Below are 27,659 nucleotides of genomic sequence, written 5' to 3'. Positions count from 1 at the left end.
AAAAAAAAATATTATTTTTTTAATAATATTATAATTTATTTAAAAAAATTATAATAAAAAAATTAGACTGTTCATCTATGAACCCATATACCCTTTGATGGATCCACCGAGAAGGACGGATATTTTAGGAGTGTGATGTTTCATCTCTTAAAAATTGATTCCTGAACATGTCTTGTACAAAATTCTCGCTATAACAGAGAATTTCCTGTCTCCCATTTTTTTCGTATGGAACACATAATGATCGTTGATGGAGTGAGATAACTGTCTCTCTAAGCAATTGTTGCCGTGTTGAAAGTTGAAACCTCATGTCGGGACCTATTACCAACCCCTTTTTGTACCCTAACGCTGAAAAAGAAACGTTTAATTATTGAGGCGTTCCCACCAGAAAGTACACAAAACTTGCACATCTTAAACTAACACTGTAGCAATTAAAGCAAAAAAAACTGTGCTTTGTAAGCAACCCTTGTGAAGCCTCATTTTAACAACCCCGGGGGGGGGGGATTGCTTCGTCATGTCACTCACTCCTCACGTCGATGCCGTCATTCGACCTTCTCGTCCATAGTGGCGAAAGGGAAGGTGAGGAGGAGGAGGAGGAGGACAATGACACCAACCCACACTGTGCTGTAGGAGAAGGACGCGTCCTGGGTGATGCCCACCCCCGTTTCGGATTCCTTTCTCCTGTCGCGCCGGATCACCTAGCGTTATCCTCCTCTAGTGATGCTGCCCTCCTCGTCGCGAGGCGCTGACTTGGCTTTATTGTCGCGGAACCTCGTAACCAAAGTGGTGGCCGTGGCGCACGGAGCCACGCGGGAAGCCGACGACCCGGCAGGAGCGGGATGCCGTGTTGTGGGGTGCGCACCCGAAGGCCCCGCGCCCGCCACGCGTCGCTTCATGGTTGGCTCCTTGAGCCCCGTACTCAGGACGCCCTAGCCCGGCGGCACGGGCGGCATGTGAGGGTGCCCCCACGGCGGAAGACAAGCCCGTCTCCCTCTTCGTTGCCGCACACAATTTCCTACGCGGTGGGCGTTAGATCTGCCGTCCAACGACGATGGGCGGAACGTGTGGCGTTGGATCGCCGGAGTCATAGAGAAGGGTACGACGCGGGTTTGTTCCGTGAAAGTGCCCGTTACCATGAGCATCCCTTTCGGCTCTCGCCTCCGCGCGCCTGTGTGGAATAAAAGCCGAGAGATCGAGCAGGCAGAGAGAAAGAAAGAGAGAGAGAGAGAGAGAGAGACGGGGACCTTTTTCTCTTTACATGGTTCTTTCTTTACTCTCCCTATCGCGCACCAGTGTGTCGCTTCCAGGACAAGAAGGAGACCCTCGAGATCGCCTCCCCTTCTCTACCCAAATCTTCTCAGGTTTCGGTGCCCCTCGATCGGTCCCCCCTCGGTTTTCGGCCAATGCGGCTCCGATTGGAGCTCCCGCGCCTCCCTTATCGGTTTTCCTCGGGCTGACGGCCTCTTAACTAAGGGGTTTTGGGCGTTACGTCGGGGAGGGCGTCGGATCGAGCCCGCCATGGCGTCGCGGCCGGATTCGAGGCAGAGGAGGTCAGCGCAGGTTTCGTCCAAACCCGCCAATTCGCCGACCTCGTCCACGACCTCGTCTTCCAGGCAGGTGCCGGAAGCCTCCGTCGACGGACAGAGCTCGCCGGCGTCCTCGTCGGTGAGGGACAAGCCGCAGTACTTCTGCGGGGATAGTGAGGCGTTCGATATGGAGGGATCGAAAGAGAGTGTGACAGTCACGGTTCGCTTCCGGCCTCTCAGGTTGGGATCTGATCTATTCGCTTTCTCCTCTTTACACATTGCTTGGAGGTGTTTTAATTTGGCTTGATTTGATGTTTGACATGTAGCCCACGTGAGATTCGTCAAGGAGAGGAGATTGCGTGGTACGCCGATGGGGATACGATCGTTCGCAGCGAGCATAATCCGTCACTGGCATATGCTTATGGTACGTGGTATGTATGGCGTTTAATTTGTGGTGCATTTTTGGTGTATGCTACCAACATGTTTTGCTTTTGCTGCCTGCTATATTTTGATAATTGGTATTTGTGCAATTGGTCAATTTGGCAGTTTGCATGAGATATAATGGTCCACTTGTACTGGGTCATGCCCCAAGTATATTTTTTGCGATATTCACCCTTAGATTGTTCAAAGGTCAAAAATTCAGACTGTTCGCTGTTAAGATGCAGGATTCTCTGCCGAAGTTGCAAGCAAAGTATTCTGTCAAAGTATTAAAGAAAAACCATAAATTGAGTATGTATTTAACATCAAATTTGCTAGTCAACTGATTGGCAATTTGATGTATTTTCAGTTGCCAAGACATAGATTGTATTTGAATTCCTCCACTGGTGGTATGGCTACAAAAATTTCACATGAACTAATCTCTGTGAAATTCATTCTTGTTTCTTGTTGTTCTTGGAGACGTGTTAAGCACAGTTAGCTGTATTTTATGTTAAACCATTTAACCAGCATGTCATTTTGGTTTTAATCTGTGCTATTAGTGCTTTATAAATAATTTTCTTTTTTTTCATTATTGATTATCAGTGGATAAATCACTATCATGTGCCTATATACAACAATCAAAGTAGCATGCCGGGTAGCCTAGGTGGATCATTATTGCTAGTCCTTGGATTGTTTGGTATGTATGACACTCTTATGCTCAGCAATCCTGCATCCACGTTTATTAATATGAAAAATACCCTGATGAACTAGCACGGTGGAAATTTTTATGAAGTCAGACAAAAAGAAGATACTTGAATATCTATAATCAGAATTTATATTTCAACCACCTTAAATATTAATTCTGAACTATTGGTGCTCAATTTAAATGAATTATTTTTCAATATGTAGGCCTATTTATTATAAAACACTTCATCTTGGTCTATGATATTCTTGTTCTTTCCAATACTTTTGAGTCCTATCAAAATTCTGTTTCTTCATCTTTTCTTATGGACTCATAACCTTATCTATATTTTGTCTCATTTTCAACGTTTCATTGCAGAATCCAACATCCGTTTTAACATATGAAACTGTTTTTTGTTACTTATTGGAAATGTTACTTCTGACTGATTGTTTTGCAGACTTAACCAAGTAATTCTTGTTTTCAATCAAATTTTAGTTCTACTTATTTTGACCCTTCTGATTCATCATTTCAATGAACTCATGATGGTTTGCTCTTTTCCTTATTATGTCCTATGTAATGAAGTGATGCTGTTAGTAACCTCTTCCACGATAGTGCTCACATTGAACACATTGATAAGAATAAGGTTCGTTTCACATAGATCATTAAAAATATTTGTAACTGCTTATATTAATTGGAGAATTTATTACTTAACATTTTCTTGTTAGAATAATTGTTATTTTTAATATATATCTTTTTGAAGCATATATATATACAAATGTGCATTTATATATACTCATGTATGCATACACATATACTAGGGCTTTGTGTTATGGCCATAGTTATTAGAACATGATCGGACATCCACTTGGTCAAGTATCATGGTACTGGATCTTTGGCTGAATAGATAAGTCAACTGGTTGGGCTGCAAGTTTAATACAGTTCTTTGAAAATGAATATTATTATATGTTATGTTAAAAATATAAAACATATAGATAAAAATTTTAAAATATTTTTTAATATAATGAAAGAGGATGGTAGATGCAACCATAAGAGAATAAGCATGTCGAGAGGACGAGAGAATAGCAAATATAATAGGATTTTTTTTTTTCATCCTTGTAATAAAAATTCTTAGATGCTTCCAGAAAAAAAATTGTAATACTTTTGATAATAAATTAGGAGTTGAGGAAATTTTAGTCCTTTTAAGGCTCAAATGGACTAATTGGTGACTGAAACTGGTTGAGAATCTGATTCTCAATTTTCCTGGTCCAACCAGCCAGTCCGATCTGGATTTTATGACTTATGGTTATGTCATATCTTCTACTTGCTTAAAACTTTTAGGCAAGATGTAGTCTTACACATTCCAGTCCTTGTGATTACTGAAAATGGTGAACGTATTCTAACAAATGGTTTTACACAAAGAAACCATCCATAGGAGGAACACTTCATGGATGAACAATATTAAGAAATACAAAATACTTGGACAAGTATCGATCTTAGTTTTAAAATATACTTTGCAGGAAAAATAAAAATTATATTCTGGAATGCTCTTGGCATATGGCATGAAAAGCAGCATCAGGTTGGGCTAATTTATGTCACTGAATTGGATGAAGGGAAAAATTGTAAAATGGTGATTGAAATGAATAAAGGCTTTTGAGATTTGTAAAACAAAATCTCTAGGCTTATTTGAAGAAAGGCATCATTGGGAAAAGCTCTTTCTGTTGGTGCTTTGCTGTATCTTATGTGGGAATAGCTGCCCAAAAGGAATGATGTAGTGCAGCAGCAGCAGCAAGGTGGTGGGGAAGAGGAAGAGGCAGAGGTGGAGAGAGAGATATAAAGAGAAATGAAACAGAGAGAAAACAAGATAGGAGATTGGGTGTCAAAAAAGTAGAAAAATGACAAGGGGAACCAGGTGCTAAGCTCGGTTCAATATGGTTACTGCATTGTAACAACTGTTCTGGCCTGGAGTACATGAAATCGCCAGCCTGCATCCCTGTTTTTGGTGTAATGATTAGTCAATACAGACTGGTCTGACTGGTTTTTTAATCCTTACTACATTCACATCAAAGGTATGTAATTGGAAGCATCCTCAAAAATCCTTGCTCTCTAACTATATTTTCCTATGACTGAAAGGAGCAATAAATAATAATTAAAACCAAAATGGGAAGACAATCTTTGATTCATTTTTACAAGACTACTAGGGTATCCAAGAAATCACAAAACTTATCTAAATATTGAGCCTTAAGGAAATTGAAAGAACTTAACACATTGCTCTCTATATGTGTTTAATAGATGTAGGATCTAATGTTTTCGATAGATTACAGTTGTGTCTGATATTTAATCTTAATGTTGTATATCAAAAATTTCAAAAGTCAGAATGGATTGACAAAATGAAATGTTCATTAATATAAATTCTTCTTGTTTTGCCTGATTTTGACACAATACACATGTTTATATCAGTACCATCCAAGGCCAGTGGTATTTTGGTTGATTTCTTGACCTTATGATTGGAAATCAGTTAAGAGTCAGTCCAAGATAGTTTGTTTTAGCTGATCTAATAAGAAGAAGAATGAGAGGAATGCAAAAGAGAGGAAGAGAAGACGAGGGAAGCTTGAGTTGGAGGAAAGGTAAACGGAAACCTTTGATTATGAACATAAAATGTAGGAGATGCTACTAATAGTAAGATGCTACAAGCCTACAACCGTCAAATTCTGTTTGTCACGATTATTGCAACATCTGCAATCCACCGTGAAATAAAGGATATAAGGAGGTATATCATCGCAAAGAAGAGAGATGCCATGAATTTTGGGATAAATCCAAAATGCTTTGGCCATTGGGCATTCTCTTTATAAGTTATTTTTATTTTTTGCAATGTCCAAAGCATGGTATGCAATTTCGAATGGTACCGTCCAGTACGGACGGTATGTACCGGTCCGACCGTATACTGGTACGTCGACCGTCCACTACCGGACGGAGCGTGCTACAGTGCTACAATAATATATTGTAGCAGCACTACAGTGCTACAGTGTTACACTGTAGCACTGCTACAGTAAGAAGAAATCACTCGGTAAGCCCTGGTGTACCGTTTGGTACGCCCTGGTGTACCGCTCGGTATGCTAGTACCTTATCGTACCGAGCCAACCTCGAAACACCGGTACAGTACGGTATTGCATACCTTGATCCAAAACTCCACATCAGTGCTACAATAAGGCTCATCTAAAAGGGAGAGCTTATTACATGAGGCTTCCACTAATGCAAGTTTTAGGGAGGGTCAATATATTCAACCTTAATCCTATAATTAAGTTGATAACTTTTATGACTCTTAACCAAGGTTCGCAATATCGTACCGTACCGGAGTTTCGACCTGGGCTCGGTACCGGTACGGTATGGTGTACCGCTCGGTACACCCAGGTGTACCGAGCGATATACTCAGGCGTGCCGAGCACTGTAGTAATGTAGCACTGTAGCACTACTACAGTACTGCTACAGTACCGGACCAGTAACAGGCGGTCCGCGTACCGAAAGCTTGTCGGACCGGTACGTACCGCCCGTACCGGCGGTACGTACCGGTCCGGCAAACCTTGCTCTTAACTATGATCATCAAGGTTACAAACGAGCAACCTCATTGACAAGGCTTCTTAATATTGTAGGTAGATAACTTGAGTCTTTCTATACCACAAACATGCAATAGTTGAGACATTCACAATGACTTTATTAAATATCATATTTATTTTAAAGATTGCTATCTTTTGCAGAATTTTTCTATTTTACAGTTATCTTTAGTATGGCTTTTAGTGAAAAGTTAGATACCAATTGAAATGGTATCTAAAAGATCTTCAAGCACACATGCATGCGCACGTATGCACACACACACATATAATGTTATTATAATATTTTACTATTTTTATGCTTTCGTAATTCTATGCTGTTTTCTCCTTCAATTGTTATACTGCTATTCCAATTCAATTGCTCCTGCTGCGTAATAGTATTCCATGGATTTGCTTGACCTAGAATATGTCACAGACATGTTATTAGTTCGAAGTTATAAGATTGGTGTATATTTATTTCATGAGGAATACTGGATATTTAAATTTAAAATTTGTGTTTTGTTTTTTCTACAAATGTTTCTGTACAGTTTTTGAGTATTAAGCACAGATGTGTTTATGTGCTTCCATTTTCCTTAAGTGCATAGGAAAGCTGGCCTTGACTATTTGCTTTAATCTGAATCTCCAGATCGTGTTTTTGGACCTACAACAACAACACGACATGTGTATGATGTTGCTGCTCAGCATGTTGTTAGCAGTGCTATGGAGGGTGTAAATGGTAAATTGCATATTATATTCTTGTTTATATTCTTTTCTTTGGCATTGATCTTGAAGAATGAGGATTTAAGGAAAAACCTGGAGATCTTTGCTGGTCTTGGCCATGTTATTTAGATAAATATATATGCATATCCATTGGGTTTATGATGACAAATTAATCCTCTATGGTGATAAAGCATGGTTTGGAAGAACTTTTAGCTCTTCTAAGTTTTAATCAGGCATGAAACTTGAACCTAATGTCCTCTTCATTTGCCTCTGATGTCATTCATAACTTTTCCTTGCACATTATATTGCTACAACCTAGTGAAATATTGTTTGGGGTAAGTGATGGATTATTGAATTTGAAGAAAAAATTGCTTTTTATGTTAATATTGAAGAGTAAAAATCGTTATGACTTACTTTCCTTCAAAATGATGTTTTTTTTCTTGTCAGATAGTCATATGGCATGCCAAGTGTCAATCATTGATGAACAAGACACATCTAGCCTGTCATGCTATGCCAAAACTTGGTACAATCTACAAAGTACCACCATATATGTCATCCACAAACTATGTTCTCTGCTATCTTGCTTGGGCAATAACATTAACAGCTGATGTCATATTCATTGCAGACAAAATTGCTTTATATAATGAATTGATAATTAAATCTCCTCTCCAATGATCAACAATTTATATACACTAATAGCATGTTTTCTTTTGGTGGATTAAATTTAAGTTTCTTAAGAGTGTTACTAACAGCTCCTATGCAAGTAAATACCAAAAAACAGAAAAACCATTTTAATTTAATTTTTTTTTTGTTGAACTCAAAACCGATTGACCTTGACCTACACCATACAGAAATTCAACATAATTTCATTTCAGTTAGCTTCTTCTAGTTTTGGTTAATTTTGTTGAAACATATTTATTCTGCTAGAGTTCAGAAAATTGGGTCTTTTCAACTGAGCTCAATTGAAATTAGTTTGAATTGGTTTATCAAGAAAGAAAACAAAAGATGAAATCCTTCTAGGTTCATAGATCATTTCTGTTAGTATTGGTTGACTATTAAGAACTGAGGTCAGATGACTAAAAAAATTAGGAGACAACTTACTTGCATAAACCCTGTTATTGTACTTGCAACTGATGTTTGGGTCCACTTACAAAATTCAATTGGAACACTCTAGATCCTCAGTTACTTATTTTAGTGACCATTGAATATAGTACAAAGTTGAGTTGTAGAATAACCCATGCAATGAAAGGTACCAAGTTTCAAACAGGAAGGGCTCAGTATCAGCGAAATTCCCTATAAAACAAAGAAAAAAGTAAAAGCTATAGATTAGTTCAAAACAATAATAAATTACAAATTACTAGGCCTCTGTGTTGCTTTGTATGTAGAGGCAGTAGAGCATTTTTTATGCCTAAAAGCAGATAATATGGTTTGATCTGATGACAATGACCTGGAAGCATGACTGTCTACATATAAGACCTATACCAACTTATAACTGCACTGTTGTCTTGCAAAATGTCAATAAATCTTAATTGAACATTCTCTAATATCTTTCCACAGGCACAATCTTTGCTTACGGGGTTACGAGCAGTGGCAAAACACATACAATGCATGTGAGGGTCACAACTTTTGTACCTAGGCTCTCACATACAATGCAGGGAAACTTGCAGTATTAATGTTATTGATGCTTGGTATTCAATTTCTTCTGCTTTGTTCCATTCCTCTGACCTAGGTTTATTACTTTCTAAATCTGTATGCAACTACATGAAAGCATGGTTTAAATTTCAGCATTGTACAAGAAAAAACCAAGGGAATATCATCTCTAGTATAGCATAACTAGTTAAAATTAAACTAGTTTCCTGACAATTCTGCTTGTATTGCCAAGATTGACTGAAACCAGAATGAAACAAGGATTAAAATACCTGGCCTTACCAACTTCCAGTGGTGTATACCCAGCAAACCAGAGAATTGAATTACCCAGTTTCTTTCATTTCCCTTTTGAACATCTTCTCTAACCCAAGTAAATTTAGGGAGTTTTCTTAATCCTTTTAGTTTCTTGTAGTTTTTGTGCTTTAAAAATATAAGAACAATTGACGTAGATGCCCAATTATACATATATTAATATTTATACTCACATCAAATATGCTTCGAAATGCACAAATTAATAACTAAGTTTTAATTGGTGTTTTTATCATGGAACTCCTTTTTGCCTGTACGTACCAACCAATATTTCCTGGTCTGAGCGTGAAGTGTTATGCGGATTGCCCCCATTATGGGTGATTCGGTCTAATTTAGAGAAGAACTTTAAAAGGGTTGAAATTAGGGCTCACGATCATGAGCCCTCTTCACTGCAGACCCCTCTTGTTTTTGCTGTTTGCTGCTACTTACCTCCCCTCATCTCACTGCCATTCACTGCTGGCTATCTCCCTCTTCTCCCTCTTCTTGCTCCCGGTTACCTTCCCTCATCTAGCTGTTGTCCGCCGAACTTGCTGCCCTCTCGCGTCCTCGGGTATTCTTCCGCCTCATTCTATTCACTGCCTACTCTTCTCCCTCATCCTCCTCTTCCTCCACTGCCTCTTATTCCTTCCTCTTCCTCCACTGCGACTTACTTACTTTCCTTCTCATTCTTCTTCCTCTTTGAGTCTTTGGTACATACCTATGTATGTGTTTTGGTACATTGGTACTGGTTGGTACGTACTATTCCTGCTAGGGAATGATACAATACCCCGATACAAGATTGTAATCCTTGATTTCTATTTATTCTTGGTATCTTAATTGGGTGAGTCTGCTAGTTGCTTGGGCCTAGGGATTCCATGAAGCCTTCGTGGGCAAAGGTCAACAAAGAGGTCCATTCTTAAGAATTTAAATACATGAACTTAATGACTAATTGAATCCATGACACTGTAAAATCATGTGTCTTAGAATTTTGAGACCTTTTACTCAGAGTTTAAAGTACTGGATTTTTTTTTTTTTGGGGGGTGTTCGGGGGTACTGTTTCATGGTCCAGCCAAGGCTGATTTTTGTTGGTATTTAATTTATTATTATTTTTTGTGTGGTGATATTGGGTGGTACATGTCAATATATCTCCTCGTATACTGATATCATAAGGTTCTGATCAATTTTTGAAACTTGTAACGAGTCTGTTATAAGCCCTGCTTTTACTTTCATTGACAAAAGATATTTTCTTAATGGAGTGCAACCTTCATCATTCATTGGTAACTTTTTTTACTTCATAATTGGGTTTGGCTTTTCTTTAACTTCATAAATCATAAAAAGTCTTCTATATTTTCATTTTTATCATTTTTATTTTTTCCTTTTGAAGCAAAGATAGGTAAATAATTATCAACTTATTTGATTAATGCAAAATTGAATTAGATTGCTTATGTTTAGAAAAACTGTTTTTGGAAACATTTTTTATATCTTTCAAACCATAGAGCTTCATCATGATCAAGAACTATCAAAATACTGAAGCATTTTGCTTCAACAACATACTAAAATTGAAACTGGAACGTTAAGACCACATTTGGTATGGGGATTAGAATTCATGAGTTTTTATTGAAGTTCCAAGTGGGATTCCTAGTTCCCAGTAAAATCCCCATTTGACTACTTATTTACATTCTGTTTTTGTTGTGGCAAGGGGATTTCATGCTTATTTTATGTTCATCCTGGAATTTCAAAGTCCATAGTCCAGGGATTTCCCACTTCCAAGCATACATTAGGGACCCTAGTCCTGATGCTTTGGGTGTCTGACCAGAATTTCTATGCTGCCCAATTCTTGGCTGGGATAAGTTGGAATTAGTACTAATTGAAACTTTCCTGAAACGTAAATTCGGATCATGCCTATCCATGTACCTTGAGTATAAAATTAATCTAGCAAGAAATTAGTACAATGAGGATTACCGTCATCTTAATCAAGGTCTTAAATACATGTGAGATTGGTAGTTACATTTGATGAGCTGGATCAGACCATATTTAGGTTGGCACAGATCAATATTATTATTTATTATTATTTATTCAATGATAACAGGTGGTCTAAAAGTACCATACCACTCTAATCAGTTGCCCAAATCAGTATCAGTCGAACTTAAAAACCTTGATTGCAATCATCATAGGCTATTGGATTTTCACTTATAAAGATAAAATATTTGCTACTAGGCTAATTTTGATCTTGACAAGATAAGAAAAAGTAACAAATCTGAGGTACTCATAATTCAGGATTCCCATTCCAGGCAACTTAAGGTTGGTACATGCTGAGTGCATCTCATGTTGATGAATGACCATTCAACATTTAGTCTATATTGACCATCACATGTCTGGAACAAAAACATGTTGACCAGAATTTTCATGCAAGAAAAACACCTTGTAGGTACATTCCATTTTGAACTTGGCATTAAATCGCAAGCAAATATCGTAAGATACCATCTGTGAATGCCCTTGGCACAAAAACTTGTAATGAATAAGACCCATCTCTTTATTCATTTTTGCATTAGACCAGTCCAATAACTGAATTAGTCCAATGATTAGAAAAGAATTATAGAGGTTTTAGGACTCAAACTGTGCACCCTTTTTGGTCCAAGTAGCACAAACTCTATGACCATGCAATGCAGGAGGTCAGGTATATATACAAACACAAAAATATGCATATATAATATAATATAATATAATATCATTCCACTCTTCTCGCTGTCTGATATTTTTTTCTTCAACAGTCACCAGCATTGAAATGTTAGAGGAATCTTGCTCTAATGTAGTTTATCAGTAGTACACTGGTCTGTTGGAACCAATATGGATTAAGATTGCAATTCATGTTTTCCTTTCATATAGTTTGCTAAGTTTGCATTTGAAAAACTGTCAATCAGAAGCCAGACCTGGTCCATCACAAGTTCTTGCATCCCCAAAAATGATCTTAGTTCCCTTGTAGCTTTGGTAGTAAAATTAGGACATAAACACAATTATTAGTCTAATAGAACTTGATGTTTGCACTTTGCAGTATGCAGTTGGAAAATTATATAACAAGCTCATATCCATTTCTTTTTGTCAGGGAGATCAAAGGTCCCCAGGAATCATACCATTGGCTGTAAAAGATGCATTTAGCATCATACAAGAGGTTATTTGGATGGGTTCTCCATCTCTGAAATGCTTTTCAATAAGTTCAGGAATCCTTTCTACAGAAATCATCTAATTATGTCCTTTTGGTTCTAGACTCCAAGCCGTGAGTTTCTTCTTCGTGTATCATACCTGGAAATCTACAATGAGGTCTGTTTCAGAAACTCCTGCATCTGTTGCTGGCTTATTTTTCTGCAAAATAACTTGAAGTTTATTTTCCCCTCTCTTTGTGACTCGGTGTGTTCTCTTTTTCTGTAGTTTGTTGCTGAGGATTTTTATGCTTCTGATTTCATATATATATTTAGAGCATCCAATAATTTTTCCAAAATTTGTGAGGAATACCTGATCTCTTGAAGGCATACATACTACATATATAAATCCATTTTCTGCTAGCCTCTGTACAAAACCAATTACTTGTATCAAACAGAGATCACAAATTTGCAGGAGTTTTTCCTACATTAAAATCTCTTTAATCACAACTACTTTTCATGTGCTTAAAAGTTAAAACTATATATATATTCAGTAATTAGTATATAGAACATAAAGAAAGAGTCTTTCTTTTTGGAGTCTTAAATTGTGCATGGCTCTATTATTGGTGTTGGATAACTTGTAGATGCAACTACAAGAAATGAATAATTTCACTAAACAGTTTCAAAATTATGTAAGTAGATAACTGCAGACTTTTGAAAATAAGTTTATAAGTACTTGTATGAGAAGCCTACCAGTCCACCCAGAAGTTAAGGAGAAGATTTTCTATCTGACCATGTACACATGATTTACACATTTCTGTAGGTACAGGGTCATGCTTGTACTGGTATCTAAAATATATGTAACATCATGATATATTGTTTTGTTAACCTTGATGAGTTTCATGAATTCTGTGACAAACTTTCAAAATTTTAGCAATATGGCTTCATGAGCTTTGGTAAATTGTCAATTAATTAGTTTTCCTTTTCAGTAAGTATATATCATTTTACATTTTCACTTACTGAAACTTATGGATCCAGGTTGTTAATGATTTGCTAAATCCAGCAGGACAGAACTTGCGAATCAGAGAGGACTCTCAGGTACACTTTATGTATATGGTTAATTTATTTTTTTCAAGTATGGTTAATTTTACTAGTACAAGTTTGGCAGTTGTTTTATTTTGAATGTCTATGTTGTTATTGGCAAAGCAATTGTCTTTCATGATATGTGAACTCTGAGCTATGAGCACTTAATGTATGGGCTTAAATAAATATTTGAGCCAGTATAGTCAAAGGCGAGAGGTGCTAAAAGGTGCCAAGGGGCCAAAATACCCGAGTAAAGTGAGGTGCTCCCAAATATTAAAATTTTAAAAATATATATATTATGATCAATAGTATTAATTTAAAGGATCAAATAATATTGTCTAAATCTGTATTAATAAACAAAAATAACACAGTGTTAAAGGACCAAATTATATTGTTTAAATCTATATTAATAAAATAATTAATGCAGAAGGAGGAGGATGGAGAGGGGGTTGTTGGGTATGAAGAGGGGAGCAAGGATGAAGGATCCGAAGAGAAGGAGAGGGAGGAGGAGGTATGGAAGAGGGTTGCTGTTGGCTGAGGTGGCTGTCTGATTGTTGTCGGTTGGGTTGATGTGGGTAATTGTCAGCGGTTGGGAGGGGAAGAGGGAGGAGGGAGGGGAGCTATCAGAGAGCAGTGTGGTTTTTTTGTTGTTGTTGTTGGCGGGTTGGGTGCGAGGGGGCGTGAAGATTTTGGGAGAATCCGCCAGCACTGGGGGGAAGATGGCTGCAATGAGGCAAAGAAGAAGGGACGCTGGCGATGGGAGGATCTGCCACCTACAACAATATATTTATAACCTGAATCTGCTGTCATCTCTGTGACAGTGCTCCTTTGTGTGCTAGGTTGAGTGTGCAACTTGGGCAGACACGCAGATCTGCCACGGACTAGCTTTTCAGCCCATCGAGCTGATATAACAAATAGCACATCAAGTAGCATAGCATCCACATGGCTTCCAAAATTTTCACAGATGTTTTCATGGCTGATTTTCTTAGATATTTGAAGGAAGAAACAGACTTTTAGTTTAATAACTTTTGCATCTCCTATGAATTCTCTTATTATAATTAGATGTCCGTAGGCCTTGCAACAGGTTTCCTAAATTTGTTATAAATTGACAGTTAACAGGTCCTGTAGACTTAATGGCTACTTCTTACAGGGAACATTTGTTGAGGGTATTAAGGAGGAAGTTGTCCTATCTCCTGCACATGCACTGTCCCTTATAGCAGCTGGAGAAGGTGAACTTTACAGTTGACTTTTTTATAGGTCAACATATATATACACAATTTGTTCTTGCATACTGACTCATAGATGGTTAGCTATTTGCATTTTCAACATGATGTTATCTTATATCTTTTCCTGTTCATTTCTCGTTCTTATCTAGCTGTAACTTAGGTTTTTTTTTTGGTTGGGATGACATGCCAATCAGATTTAGATGCCTATAGTGGTGTTTGATTCAGCATATAAACAAAAATAATTCTGGGATAATTATGGAAAAATAGTTTTACTAAATACATATGAAAATTCAGATTCAATTGTGGTAAAAATGTGATCTATCAGAAAATACTTTAACAGGACATATTCGGATCTGAAGAGGTTTATTGGTTATCACAACATTTTATTTGTACTAAAATCTACATTCAAAAAGTTTGACAAATATCCAAGTTAGGGTAATCAACCTATCCTCTAGATACGACAGTCAACTTTCAAAGTCAGACACTTCCGGTCAAGGTTCGTAATTTTGTACCGAGAACCTTTACTGGATAATGGCCGTGAGTCTGATTCATGCCGATGTACCAACACATGGTACGTCAGCATATACTGAGGCATTGTTCTATTGGGAGAGGGGAGGAAGAGGGAGGAATAAAGGAGGAGAATGGAGGAGAAGGAAGAAGGCAGAACAAGGAAAAGGAGGAGAAACAGAAATACTGTGGATGAGGCGGCGGCGGATGGTAGGAGGCAAGCTGTAGGAGCTGGGCTGTGGGCCACTGATTCGGGAGTAGTTTGCTGAGGGTGGGCGACAGAGTGGATTATGACTGTACTGTCATGCAAAGAGGGAGAGAGGGAAAACACATAGAAATTAGGGCTCAAGAAGAGATGAAGCAATTGCAGGTGATGGGAGGTAGGAGATTGTGGCCAACTAGAAATTAGACCATTTGAAATAAGAACTTGTTTAGTTATATCCCTGTACCAGATTAAGGTATATTACATGGAAAAAAAGTTTTTCTTACTATATGCGTGGTTGTGAAGTTACAAAGCACCGTATATATTTTCATTTTTATGCTTCTGATGCATCTTTATTATGCTAATGATGGTGACTTTTGAGTTGATTACAGAGCACAGACATGTTGGGTCCAATAACTTCAATTTACTAAGCAGCCGAAGTCATACAATTTTCACTCTGGTACTTATACTGCACTTAAATGAGCTACAGATTTCAATAATGAGTTCTAATAAATTCTTCCTAGTTCATCTTTAATGCAGACATTTTGACTTTTCATGCTTCACCAACTAATTTGTAAATATAGTGCAACATGTATCTTTTACTAAGCAGCCAAAGTCCTACAATTTTGACGCTGGTACTTATACTGCACTTAAATGAGCTATAGATTTCAATAACGAGATCTATACAAATTCTTCCTAGTTCATCTTTAATACAGACATTTTGACTTTTCATGCTTCACCAACTAATTTGTAAATATAGTGCAACATGTATATGTTAGTTACACTACAAGTGCTTATCAATTAAGAAATTCTTCAGTTCTGGAATTCCCCATATTTTCAGTTGCATCTTGTGCCTCCGACATTTAACTCTGCATTGTTGCTGCCTTGCATAGTCAAATTGTTGAAATTTGCATTTACATTTATACTTTCTGGTGTCATATTTATTAGCCTTGAATAGAAAATCATTTAGTATGCCTCTTTAAAATCATTTTTGAACCATTAATCACAGTCTTAAACAGATTAATTCAGTAATTCAAGTAATTACAGACTTATATTTTGTTACTTAAATTTATGGCTTTCCAACAGACAATAGAGAGTAGCCCTTGTGATGAGTGCGGTGAAGGTGGAGCAGTTAATTTTTCCCAGCTTGTAAGTTTATCTCACTCAGCCTTAAAATTTGTGTAGTTGCTTTCTCATCCTCTATTGCTTCATCATACAAAAGCTTCTAGCATAGACTTCTTTTTCTAACATAGATGCTGGAATTTCTTGGTCTTGCTGTATGCCTTCTTTTGTCACTAGTTCATCAATTGATGGTTTGCTTATGTAATTCTTCGTTCTTTTTCACTTGGGAATGCAGAACCTCATCGATCTCGCAGGTTCTGAGAGCTCGAGGGCTGAAACTACTGGAGTCCGTCGGAAAGAGGGAGCTTATATAAATAAAAGCCTATTGACTCTTGGAACTGTGAGACCTTAGAATAATTGCTTCATAATATTAATTTTTAATATCTGTGTGTGCTAGAATTTTTACATTTCTATTTTTCAGTTCTCTTCTTTTGATGGCCATGAATGTGTATCACTGACATCAGTAATCATTTTCTCTCCTGTTGTGAATTAGTCATGTAGCAAATGCATTCATCATAGATAACACTGAGCTTCATGATTGGAGCAGGCCAAGGAACATGAATATGAATAGTGGTCCATATCGACTAAGGTATCTGTATTACTGACATTTTAAACAATCTTTTATAATTCTCGGTAGTACCAAGGTGTATTGGTCCAACTAGGTTCTGGTAAGGTATTTGATTTCTTGCTAAGGAAACCTGATCTCCATAGTTTTATCACTATTGGAATAAATGAATGAAACTAATTTATCCAGGGGCATATATGTTTGTGATTTCATCAATGGCAAAAAACATACTTGTTAACTTCATGCAAGGACCTTTGGTGAAACTAGCTGATTGGACAAAAAATAGGAAGTCATCCCCAAGATAGATTTTTTCTTGCCATTATGTTTTCTTTAGGCTATGTTACTATTTTATTCAAGATCCATCAATCCAATCCTTTTGTTGACCTGGTCATATATGGTCTTTGTTTCCTAAAACTTTCATAAAGGATTTTCCTTTTTCTCTTGTTCTACTGATTCTTCTCCTTTTTTTCTCAAAAGGAAAACTCTGTCAGTCTGTGTATGGTAATATTGCTGCCATACTACAAAAAAGGAATGATGGATGTGCCTTATATGTTGAAAAAAACTAGATAGTTTGTGTCGGTTGGATTGATGTCTAGGGAGAACAATTGTTTGTCTAGTTTCTATAGAGTTCCGAGATTTAAATTATATTGAGGCAATAGTCTAGATTTTTTGACACTAATTTAACAGTTTCTTTTGTCGATCCCACCAAACTATATTTTCATTTTTTTTCCTTTTTTATGTCATCTTTGTGGTGTGTTGGGATCATATGAAGAAGCAGTTGCTAATGCCCAATTATGTAGTTGCGGCATTTATGCAAAACTTGTCACTTTATGTTTTCTTATGCCATACAACCTCCAACCTCTCATTGCTATTCTCTCTTCTGGGTATTATTAGGATTTGTGAGAAGGGACAGCAACTTTTCTTAGTTACGCTTTTCTTGGGGAAGAATAACTTTGATTTCCCTTTCTATTTTCCATCACTATGGTGATCTATCCTTATCTTCTCTATTCTCTCCACTATTATTATCTCTTTTAGCTGATATTATCTTGCTTAATCATTGTCATTCTCTCTTCCTTCTCTGCTTCCTGATTTTGAAATTCTACTGATTTATGTGAAACAATTGTCTTTACATTATCTTTCAAGTTGAGACACATTTTTCAGTGACAGTGAAAGGCCTTCTTTCTATTATGATTTAACATCTCTTTGAGATCAAGGTACCCTTTTTGACTACTATTGGTCCTAGGTTTTCTCATATATATCAAAGCGAAGGTCTATACTTTTTTCTGGTCAGTATTCTATTTTTTTGTTTTTTATCTTTGATTTTTTTCCTTCTGTCAGTTTGTTCTTTTATGCAGCTGAGAAGTGAAAATTTTCTACTCCTTGGTTTATTAAGACAATCTATTTAAAAAAATTATTAGAAGTTAAAGACCTTAGAAAAGGGTACAACTGCTTAGATAGAAGGATCTTGTGCAAAGGCAGGTTTAGACAAGAATGGTGAGGAGTAATGATGAGATTCAGTATCCTATACATGGATCGAGTGGAGTTTCAAACATTTGAGAACATGATGACCTTCATAAAATGATTTATAACACTTTGGGTGTATCAAAGGGATTGGGACGATCATATTTGCAAGAAAGGGTAGGTGTGCAAGGAAAAGCAAATCTTAGTCTCTTCCTAAAAGATACTGCCATTTTAAGTCATACATGACACAAGAACTTCTTGACCTTACAAGTTTGATGACCATAATTTTCTTCCTGGATGGGTTTTAAAATTTATGACAAAAAATTTGGAAGGAACTCTCCACATGCATTTCTGAAGTTAAGGAATGATTGGGCTTAAAGATTAATATATAGGAGGCAATGAAGCATTTCATGCAACCAAATGATTTCCCCCTAAATATAATTGGGTTTCAAAGTGATATTCAGCAATAGATGAACAATTCGGTTGAAGCCTATGAAATAATATCTAAGAGGTAACTGTAGAACCAAAATTGTTCATTTTGAGGCCTTCTTACAGAATTAGGGCACCGCAGGAAATTCAAGTTAGCATGTTGGACTTTATTTTTGACTTTTAGATTTGCATCATGATGATGTGAATTTGAGGCTTAGTACCCTTGTCAGACTGATGGTAGGTGGATGATTTTAAATTCTTCATTCTTAGGCCTTGTTTAGTTATCACCAGTTGAATAACAAGGATGTGATCGTAATACTTTACATGCTTTCTGTTTGTAATATGAGATATTTTGCTAGAGTTTACTAAGAAAGATGCAAATCACTGTTGATATAGGAAGACATCAGAACAAAGATGGTCGTGTTGATTATGGAAGACGTAAAACCATTAGATATAAGAGGAAGTCGATATGCTGATGTATTTGATATAAGGTTGCACTCCTATGTTGGATGGGCTAAAAAGATGAGTGCTAGTATAAGCTGGATGCTCCAGCTATAAATAAGTTATTGTACTCTTGAGGTAACTGGGAGGAGACAGATCAACCCAATGTCCTATGGTCTTGTTAATCGTGTACTTCCACAAATATGTCATAGGCCTTGAGGAGATTATAGATTCAGAGGATAAGTTGATAGTTATCACCACTTCTTTTCCGTGTTAGATGTGGGTAGGTGATATATCTATCAATGTTCCCAATATTATGCCAGGGTAATCTCTAATTATATCAACATTATATGACAAATTCCTAGGCTAATCAGGATACATGGATAGCAACATCATCTGCTAACACTAAATGTTAGTACATGGACAGAGCAGTTTAAAGTTGAGAGCTAAATGTTTTATTAAGGAAAATCCTTGGTAAATGATTTTAAAAGAATTCTTAGATTCTTTGTGTGATTCTAGCAAATGTCTCCAATCATCACTCATGAACAAGCCATATGTTGAGAAAGCAATCTATCTGACATGATGGCACAGGTCACCAAAATCTTCCAAGGGCAGTAATTTGATGATGAATTTTGCAGAGATTGGTATCCTATGATTCAACCTAGGAGTTTCATTTTATATGGTTGTCACTTGTCCTTATCTATACTTGGTTTGATTTCATTTATTTAGAATGAAATGCTAAGATAAAAAAGGTGTAGGTAATAATCATGTGCGCATAAACATAATTGCACCAACATGGTAAAATTACTTGTCTTTGGGTTGCATCATGTTCACTTTATACCAAGGTTTGCAATACTGAATGATACCGCCCGGTACTGAGCGGTACCGTCGATTGAGGCCATTATCGTCGACGGTGACCGAGGGAGAAGAAAGAGGGAGTCGACTGTGATTGAGGGAGAAGGTGAAAGAAGAGGCAGAAGGGGAAGAAAGAAATAGGGCAAACCTCTATTCAACCCGCTAAGTTACCCTTTATTCTTCATATCGATCTAGTTTTAGTTGAAATTTTACTAGTTCTTTCATCATAGTTGTGTTTTACATGATAGTTTATAAACATGAATTGAATTGGAATCATTAATTCAGCATGACCTACTAAACTCTATGATAAAAAGTGTGTACCCAGTGCACGAGGCTCCCGTCAATGTGGGGTCTGGGGTGAGTTAATATATGCAGTCTTACTTTTAAATATTTTAAAAAGGTTGTTTCTGTGACTTGAACCCTGGTCCCTCAGGTGGCAAAGGAGCAATCTTACTATTGTACCAAGGCCTGTCCTCTATGATATATTGTAAAATTCTTTGTTACATCGTGTTATCAATGTTGGACAAATTCACTCTTTATTTATCAAGATCTTCCAGTAAAATTACTGAACCACTACCTTTTTCAGGTAATTGCAAAATTAACTGATGGGAAAGCTACACATATCCCCTACAGAGATTCCAAATTAACTCGACTCCTCCAATCTTCTTTAAGTGGTCAAGGGCGTGTTTCCGTAAGTTGATGTTACTGTACAAGTTTTTCTAAGATCAGTAACTTAATGGACCAGTTCTGAATTTATTTGTCCTGTTATTTAGCTCATCTGTACAGTGACTCCATCATCAAGCAATGCAGAAGAGACACATAATACACTGAAGTTTGCTCATCGTGCTAAATGCATTGAGATCCAAGCTTCACAAAATAAGGTATGTTTTCATCTGACCCAAGTAGACGCTTGATAATTGAAGAATAATTTTCATCATCTTCATAAGAGTGGACTTAATAATCTATCAAATATTGTACCTTGTGTGCCTAACCTTACAGTTCATTCACATTTTAATTGCTTTCATCTATATCCTTGCCTTATGGTTCTGCTTATTGATGCAGATAATAGATGAAAAGTCTCTAATAAAGAAGTACCAAAATGAGATCCGTTGCTTAAAGCAAGAGCTAGAACAGTTAAAGAGAGGCATTGTGACAGTTGTTCCACAAAAGGATTCTGGAGAAAATGACATTTTTCTTCTAAAACAAAAGGTAGGTCATCATTGCATACTTTTGCACCACATGTACGGTAATTTTCCCTTTGCTTATAAAGTAACATCTGAACTTGATGAACCTGTTCATTTTGAGACATTACATGATGTTCAGTGCATACATTTTGTTGTTTCTATACTTACCTGCTACACAAATGACACTTCATGATTTCACATCATAGTTTGCAACAAGATATTAAGTCTCTGTCAGGTATCAATTTTGGTACTGTATCGGGGTCGTTATGGCACCAATTTCGATTGTCACTGCACTGGTATGCTACCAGAGTACCAGCTAGTATGGCCCCAATTTCATACTATTTTTGAAGTCTGGACTTTTACCACTAATGCATTAGCATATTTTATTTGACTGCCTACATGGGATTACAGTTCCAATAATTTTTTAGAATATTTGTAAAAGTTAAAGTTCTTTAGTGTTCATTGCCAATTTGATTAGTGCAAATGTTTGACATGAAAAGCTAGAAGATGGTCATGTCAAGTTACAGTCGAGGCTGGAACAAGAAGAAGAAGCTAAAGCTGCTTTACTGGGAAGGATACAACGTTTAACAAAATTAATTCTGGTCTCTACAAAAGCAAACCAATCTCCAAGATTTCCTCAACGTGCTGGTCCAAGGCGAAGACATTCTTTTGGAGAGGAGGAGGTTTGGTTTTAATTTGTCCACATGAATTCTTGAATAGATAATCTACTATCAACTTCTTATTATTCTGTTCCAAATATCCACTGATACCCTATTACCTTTTTCCACTGGTCCTATTATGTCCTAATTTAGGCAATTATGTGATCCTGCAGCTTGCTTATCTCCCATATCGAAGGCGAGATATGATATTAGATAATGAAAATGGTGTCTTTTATGCTCCCCTGGAAGGATTTGGTGAAACTAATGATGATGCTTCAAAGGAAGAGAAAAAGAACAGAAAACATGGACTCCTAAACTGGTTCAAGATACGGGTATGCCTTGCTGTGTAGATGCTTCTTGCTATGAACTTTTCAAGTTGTGTTCCTTGCAGAACATAATTTATATAAATTTTCAGTACATGATATTCTTTACCATCAGGTAGTGGACTTCACACATTTTAATGATGTCATACTGTACGGTAAGCAATAGAACAATCAATTTGTATCAGGAACAGAAGCAATATGATAATGATGAAAAAGTATATCAGCAGACATTCACGATGATAAAGGGTGAATGACATATAGTTAGAGCACATTCATGGCCTTATCACATAGGTTTGTGTCACAAGAGACATTTGGTTGTAGATGTCTAAATACTCCATTTTTAACAGTTACGGCTAGTTGAAATTGATAGTAGGCTGATGTTATATTCATGGTTTGCAGTACCGGTCCGTATCGCCCGGTACGGGCGGTACGTACCGGTCCGTCAGACTTCCGGTACGCGGACCATATGTTACCGTTCCGACACTGTAGCAGTACTGTAGCACTGTGGCACTGCTACAGTGCTCGGCATGCCTGAATATACCGCTCGGTACACCTGGGTGTACCGAGCGGTATACTGTACCGTACCGGTACCGAGCCCAGGTCGAAACTCCGGTACGGTACGGTATTGCGAACCTTGTATATTACTATTATTCTATCTTTCACTGCATGCTTGATTGAATTTTTTTCTTCCAGAAACGAGATAGCGGGTTGACAACATTGATGAGTTCAGATGGTGACAAATCAAGTAGAACAAAGTCATACACTGCACCTTCAACTCCTCATGCAGAGAGTGTAAACTTCCCTTCAGAGGCCAGAATATCAAATTCCTTCGTTCCAGACAGAATTCCTGCTGATTTGTTGGAAGTGATGCATGACAGGGAACTTCCTGCAGATGATTTTTCTTCCCAAGAGACACCTCTGGTATGCAATGAGCAAAATTATCTGAAATCATAAATTTTCATATGGGTATTATAAATTCTATCTACTTCAATTCTTCAGATGATTTGAAATAACAAGCTTGCCAAAATGGCCTATATGATCTTAGGATACATCATGAATGAACATGGATAGACTTGTCATGATAATGACCTAGCTTGTTTTTAGCTGTATCACTTTCAACAACCACTACTATCTTCATAAATTCTATAAAATATTATCACTGACAGTTGACCAACAGTGGCAAAGTCAAGCACTAGTGCAGTTATTTGCCAAAGTATCGCATTTCTCATAAACCTCATCCCTGCTTTTATCATTGCCGAGGTTCTTACTTAGAGGAACAGAAAATGGAGACAGAGAAGCGTCATTTAATACAAATTTAAACAATTAAGAAAAGTAGGAATTACTAGCTTGGATATTAGAATGTGTCTGTTTCTAGAAAATTATACTGAAAATATGTTATACCAACATCAATTATTTTGTCACCCATATAGGTACAGTTTATAGATTTTTTATATTCACTGATCCATTTGTCTTCAGTTAATATCATGTAAGGATAGTAAGTTGGTGTCTGTGGCAATTATTGAACCACAAATTACATCAAGGCCACTCATCAGCCATTTTGTGCATCATATAATCAGGCAAGCTTCTTTAGGTCATGGTAAATGTGTTAGTCTAATAATGCTCAACAGGGTTAGATCGTTTATGTACCAGAGAGTTAGCAGTCTGACCATGCACTGATGAGGACCAGACAACTCATTACCACTTGGTTTTTATTATGTTCTTCAGGTATTCACAACTAGCACAAATCAATATACCACTTGGTATCTTGGTACTGTACTAGTCCAACAAGTTGTTGATACTGGTATCAAATCAATATATGTAACTTTCTCCAGAGCTATGATAATGACCAAAATACTTATTGCCATAGATTGAAGATTGAAAATTAATTCCTACACTGAATTTACAGAGTGTTATTGCTGGATAGCATGAGCAAATTTATTAACAAACTTTTGTAACTGAATTAGATTGGAGGAAGAACAAGAAAAATTGACAGTAACTTACAAAGTAGCATGATCATGTTTGTTTTTGTGCCTACTTGAAAATTTGTGATTGAATTTCATTTCTATTTAGTTTAACAATCAAAGTAGGAACTGAATAACTATCTCAGAAAGAAAAGGAGCACCTTTATCAGATTTATGGTAACATGAATGTCCTGTGGCTTACCCGACGAAGAAACTAAGAATAAATAAAAAGCCATATGATGCTTGTTTTTAATTTTCTTTTAGAATATGTAGGTTGGTTTCATTGTTTAAACAATAGCAGTAGCTTACCTACAAAAACTTTATTTGTCATTAGGAAGTAATTAGTGGAAGTTCACTATCTTCATGTAGAAATAAATTTAATACAATTTCTTTAGTTGGAAATTTTGTGCCATTATATGCTTCCTGTCTGTTTTTATGTTCATGAAAAAATGGTTCTACATTTCAGAAATCTGTTAACTTTCACGCTTTATCTGATATCAGACTAGCATCAAAACTACAGACCATGTTGAATTGCTTAAAGAGCAATTAAAGATTCTTGCTGGAGAAGTAGCACTTAATTCAAGTGTTTTAAAGCGACTCTCAGATGAAGCTGCTAAGAACCCAAAGAATGAACAGATTCAAGTAATTCCTTATCTCTTTTATTTCCTTCAACAAAATTATGTGATATGTCTAGACCTTATGTGATGATTCTTGAACCTGAAGATGGAGATGAGGAAGGTCAGTGAAGAGATAAAAGCCAAAAACCAGCAAATTGCTTCTTTGGAAAAGCAAATGGCCAAAACAGTTTCATTGACTCAAAAGAGAATGGGCAACTCGGGGATTTCACCAGTAAAATTTTGCTTCATGACCTTTATTTACTGTTTTTTCTTGATTCCACCTAATAGTATTTGATGGTTACTTTTCCTTTTACAGTCATATGCTGAACTACTAGAACAACTGAATGAGAAATCTCTTGAGCTAGAGGTACTCATTTATTTTCATGTTCATGTAGATTAGCATTTAATTGCATCTTTTGACACCTTGTGTGCAATACTTTTAAATTGATAGTTCTTGTTTTTCTGAAGTTCTGCTTTATCAGTCATTTTTGTCAGTTAAACGTGACATCTATGAAGTACTTTTTAAATGTATATATCTCAGTGCATTGTATGAATTTGAGCTTACATAGTAGCAACTCATTTTCAGGTGAAGACTGCAGATAACAGTATAATACAGGATCAGCTGCAACAAAAGGCAAGTTGTAACACAGAGTTACAAGTTTTCGTTGTTGCTTCAGTTTCTGTGCTGACTACATATAGATTGTAACACTAAAATCTCTCTCTTTACCAGATATTTGAATGTGAAGAAATGCAAGAAACAATTACTTCCTTGAAGCAACAACTTGCACAATCTCTCGAAATGAAGGATTCCTCAACGAGGGTCAAATCAGAGTATTTATTTGAAGAAACAAGCATTACAGAATCAACACTGTCAAGAGATATTTCTGCAGAGTTGCTACCTCATGCGAATTTGGTTAGTACTGTTTATTGCTTATTCAATTGCATTTTTCTAAATGCTCATAGTCCTCCAGCACCCACTGTGCTATAATTTTTGCTTCATGAAACCATTAGAAAAAGGTCATTTGTATTAAAAATATATACAAAGAGAAAGAAAAAGACTAGAGAGAGAGTTAAGCTCAAATACTCTTAAGAAAATGGAGGCATCAATCTTATCACCTCAAAATTGATAATGGAGACTGCAAATCAAAGATATGCTTCACTAAATATAAGCTATAATGTGTAAAAGTCAAGTAATGAAAAGTCTTTTTTTTTTTTTATTTCTAACATCTGAATAAAGTAGACGAAAACCGAAATTCTTTTAATACTGTAATGTATATACTTCTTTTATTTGATCAACAATAAAAAAGTATCAAAGAAATCTAAACATTTAACAATATTTGGATCCGAAACAATCAGTCCAATCATGAACTAAAGTAGTTTAGACTGAAAAACTGGTTGAAAACTCTAGTTTGAAACTTGCACACTAATGTTTACATATTGATATTAGATATAAAACATCAGCTGATCCAATTATTGTCATTTTGCAAGTATTTTTCCTGGCATCTAGATAGCTGTTTTTATGGCTATAAGCAAGTTTTTATATTTTTTATTACGATGCTTTCATTGTGTTTTGCTTCTATATTTATTTACTTTATCTTGTGCATTTTCTTTTCCTGACGCACTGAGTATCAAGAATCTTCATTATTTCATGTTCGACACTCTTTGTTGAAGGAATCCTTGGCAGTCTGTTCCTGATTGCATGAACCAATCATTGGAGGCTTCACACACCTTCTCCAGGGTTCCTAAATCAAAGATCAAATATCACATTGAAGTTTGTGATCAATTTTTGATACCTAAATAATCATCAGCATCTTCAAGGAACCCTCTTTTATGGAGGAAGATAATCGACAGTTTTTTTAATATTCAAATAGCATATGGTCATGCGACATACGCTTAAAGTTTTTGCTTGTCACCAGATAATTCATCCGAGTGTGAAAGAATACAATTTTTGACATGCCCACTTCGACATAGTGTTTTATTTCTGTTCAGTTATATCTTGTGACAATTACAATATCAAAGTTCCTCTAGTCTAATTTTTTGGTGCAAATATGAGAGTTCAACATAATTATCATTTCTGCCACAAAAAGTAGGTACAGTTTTGTTCATGATGCATCCCTACACAACATAATTTGCTACACATCACTCTTCTTTTTTCGTTCTGAATAGAGTCAAGCACCTTGTAAATTTTTGTCGCCTTCATTTAATACCTTAGGTATCCGAAGTTGAAGAACTAAAACGGAAAGTATCTGAATTAAGCGAAGCAAAAAGCCAACTAGAAGCCCGAAATCAGAAGTTGGTGGAGGAGAGTGCATATGCGAAAGGGTTGGCTTCAGCTGCAGGTGTAGAGTTGAAGGCACTATCAGAGGAAGTCACAAAACTCATGAACCACAACGAGAGGCTGGCTGCTGAATTGGCCTCCATGAAAAACTCTGCTCAGCGGAGAGCGAGCAGTGGACCAAAGAATACCAGACGAGACAGCCACATAAAACGGCACGAGCCAACTGTCAAGAAAGAAGTGACTTCCAGCAATGAAAGAGAGCTACAAGCTGCACTTGTAGAAAAGGAACAAAGAGAAGCGGAGCTTCAGAAGAAAGTGGAGGAATCAAAACAAAGGGAGGCCTTCCTGGAGAATGAACTGGCAAACATGTGGATTCTGGTGGCAAAGTTGAAGAACTCTCGAGGAACTGAACCTGAAGTTTTAGATTCCAATCCATGAGAAGAGAGACATAAATGCGGGATGTGATCATTGTTCGGTGTTCCGTAGGCCCATAACCTGTGTGTTGTGTAAAGAAATCATTGTAAATTAAGCTTTGTTTGCAATGTGAATTCAGGTTTTGTCAATTGTTGCCATAAATTTACAGTTTGAAATTAGTTTCTGGCCACAAAAGAAAGGTACGTATTGACTTCATAAAGGTTTTCATTTTTGTGCACAGTAATGAGATGTTATTGGAAAATATGTAAAGATAACAGATGACAGTGAAGCTGAAACCATCCAACATTTCACTCCACTTGATGGGGGGATATAT

General features: G+C 36.6%; 1 protein-coding gene across 3 annotated transcripts; it reads left to right on the top strand.

The window, feature by feature from the left end:
• The first annotated feature begins 571 nt into the window (after positions 1 to 571).
• On the top strand, positions 572 to 27,474 carry LOC103977605 (kinesin-like protein KIN-7D, chloroplastic). 3 transcript variants are annotated; one of them, XM_009393169.3, is made up of 23 exons: positions 572 to 1,763; positions 1,850 to 1,947; positions 6,853 to 6,942; positions 8,484 to 8,536; positions 11,965 to 12,030; positions 12,126 to 12,179; positions 13,037 to 13,096; positions 14,232 to 14,310; positions 15,409 to 15,476; positions 16,103 to 16,165; positions 16,374 to 16,478; positions 20,476 to 20,580; positions 20,663 to 20,770; positions 20,952 to 21,098; positions 21,574 to 21,756; positions 21,906 to 22,064; positions 22,749 to 22,976; positions 24,518 to 24,658; positions 24,740 to 24,865; positions 24,950 to 25,000; positions 25,220 to 25,267; positions 25,364 to 25,546; positions 26,846 to 27,474. In XM_009393169.3, exons 1-23 carry the CDS (start codon positions 1,132 to 1,134, stop codon positions 27,347 to 27,349), a joined length of 3,351 nt encoding a protein of 1,116 aa, XP_009391444.2. In that variant the 5' UTR covers positions 572 to 1,131; the 3' UTR covers positions 27,350 to 27,474. The 3 variants fall into 3 exon arrangements, with proteins under 3 accessions (XP_009391444.2, XP_009391445.2, XP_064996735.1); XM_009393170.3 differs by having other exon boundaries at positions 1,850 to 1,954; XM_065140663.1 differs by lacking the exons at positions 572 to 1,763; positions 1,850 to 1,947; positions 8,484 to 8,536.
• The last annotated feature ends 185 nt before the right edge of the window (positions 27,475 to 27,659 follow it).

This window comes from Musa acuminata, chromosome BXJ3-3 (genome assembly GCF_036884655.1).
Source record: "Musa acuminata AAA Group cultivar baxijiao chromosome BXJ3-3, Cavendish_Baxijiao_AAA, whole genome shotgun sequence".
Lineage (NCBI taxonomy): Eukaryota > Viridiplantae > Streptophyta > Magnoliopsida > Zingiberales > Musaceae > Musa > Musa acuminata.
This window is presented reverse-complemented; position numbering and strand designations above follow the sequence as displayed.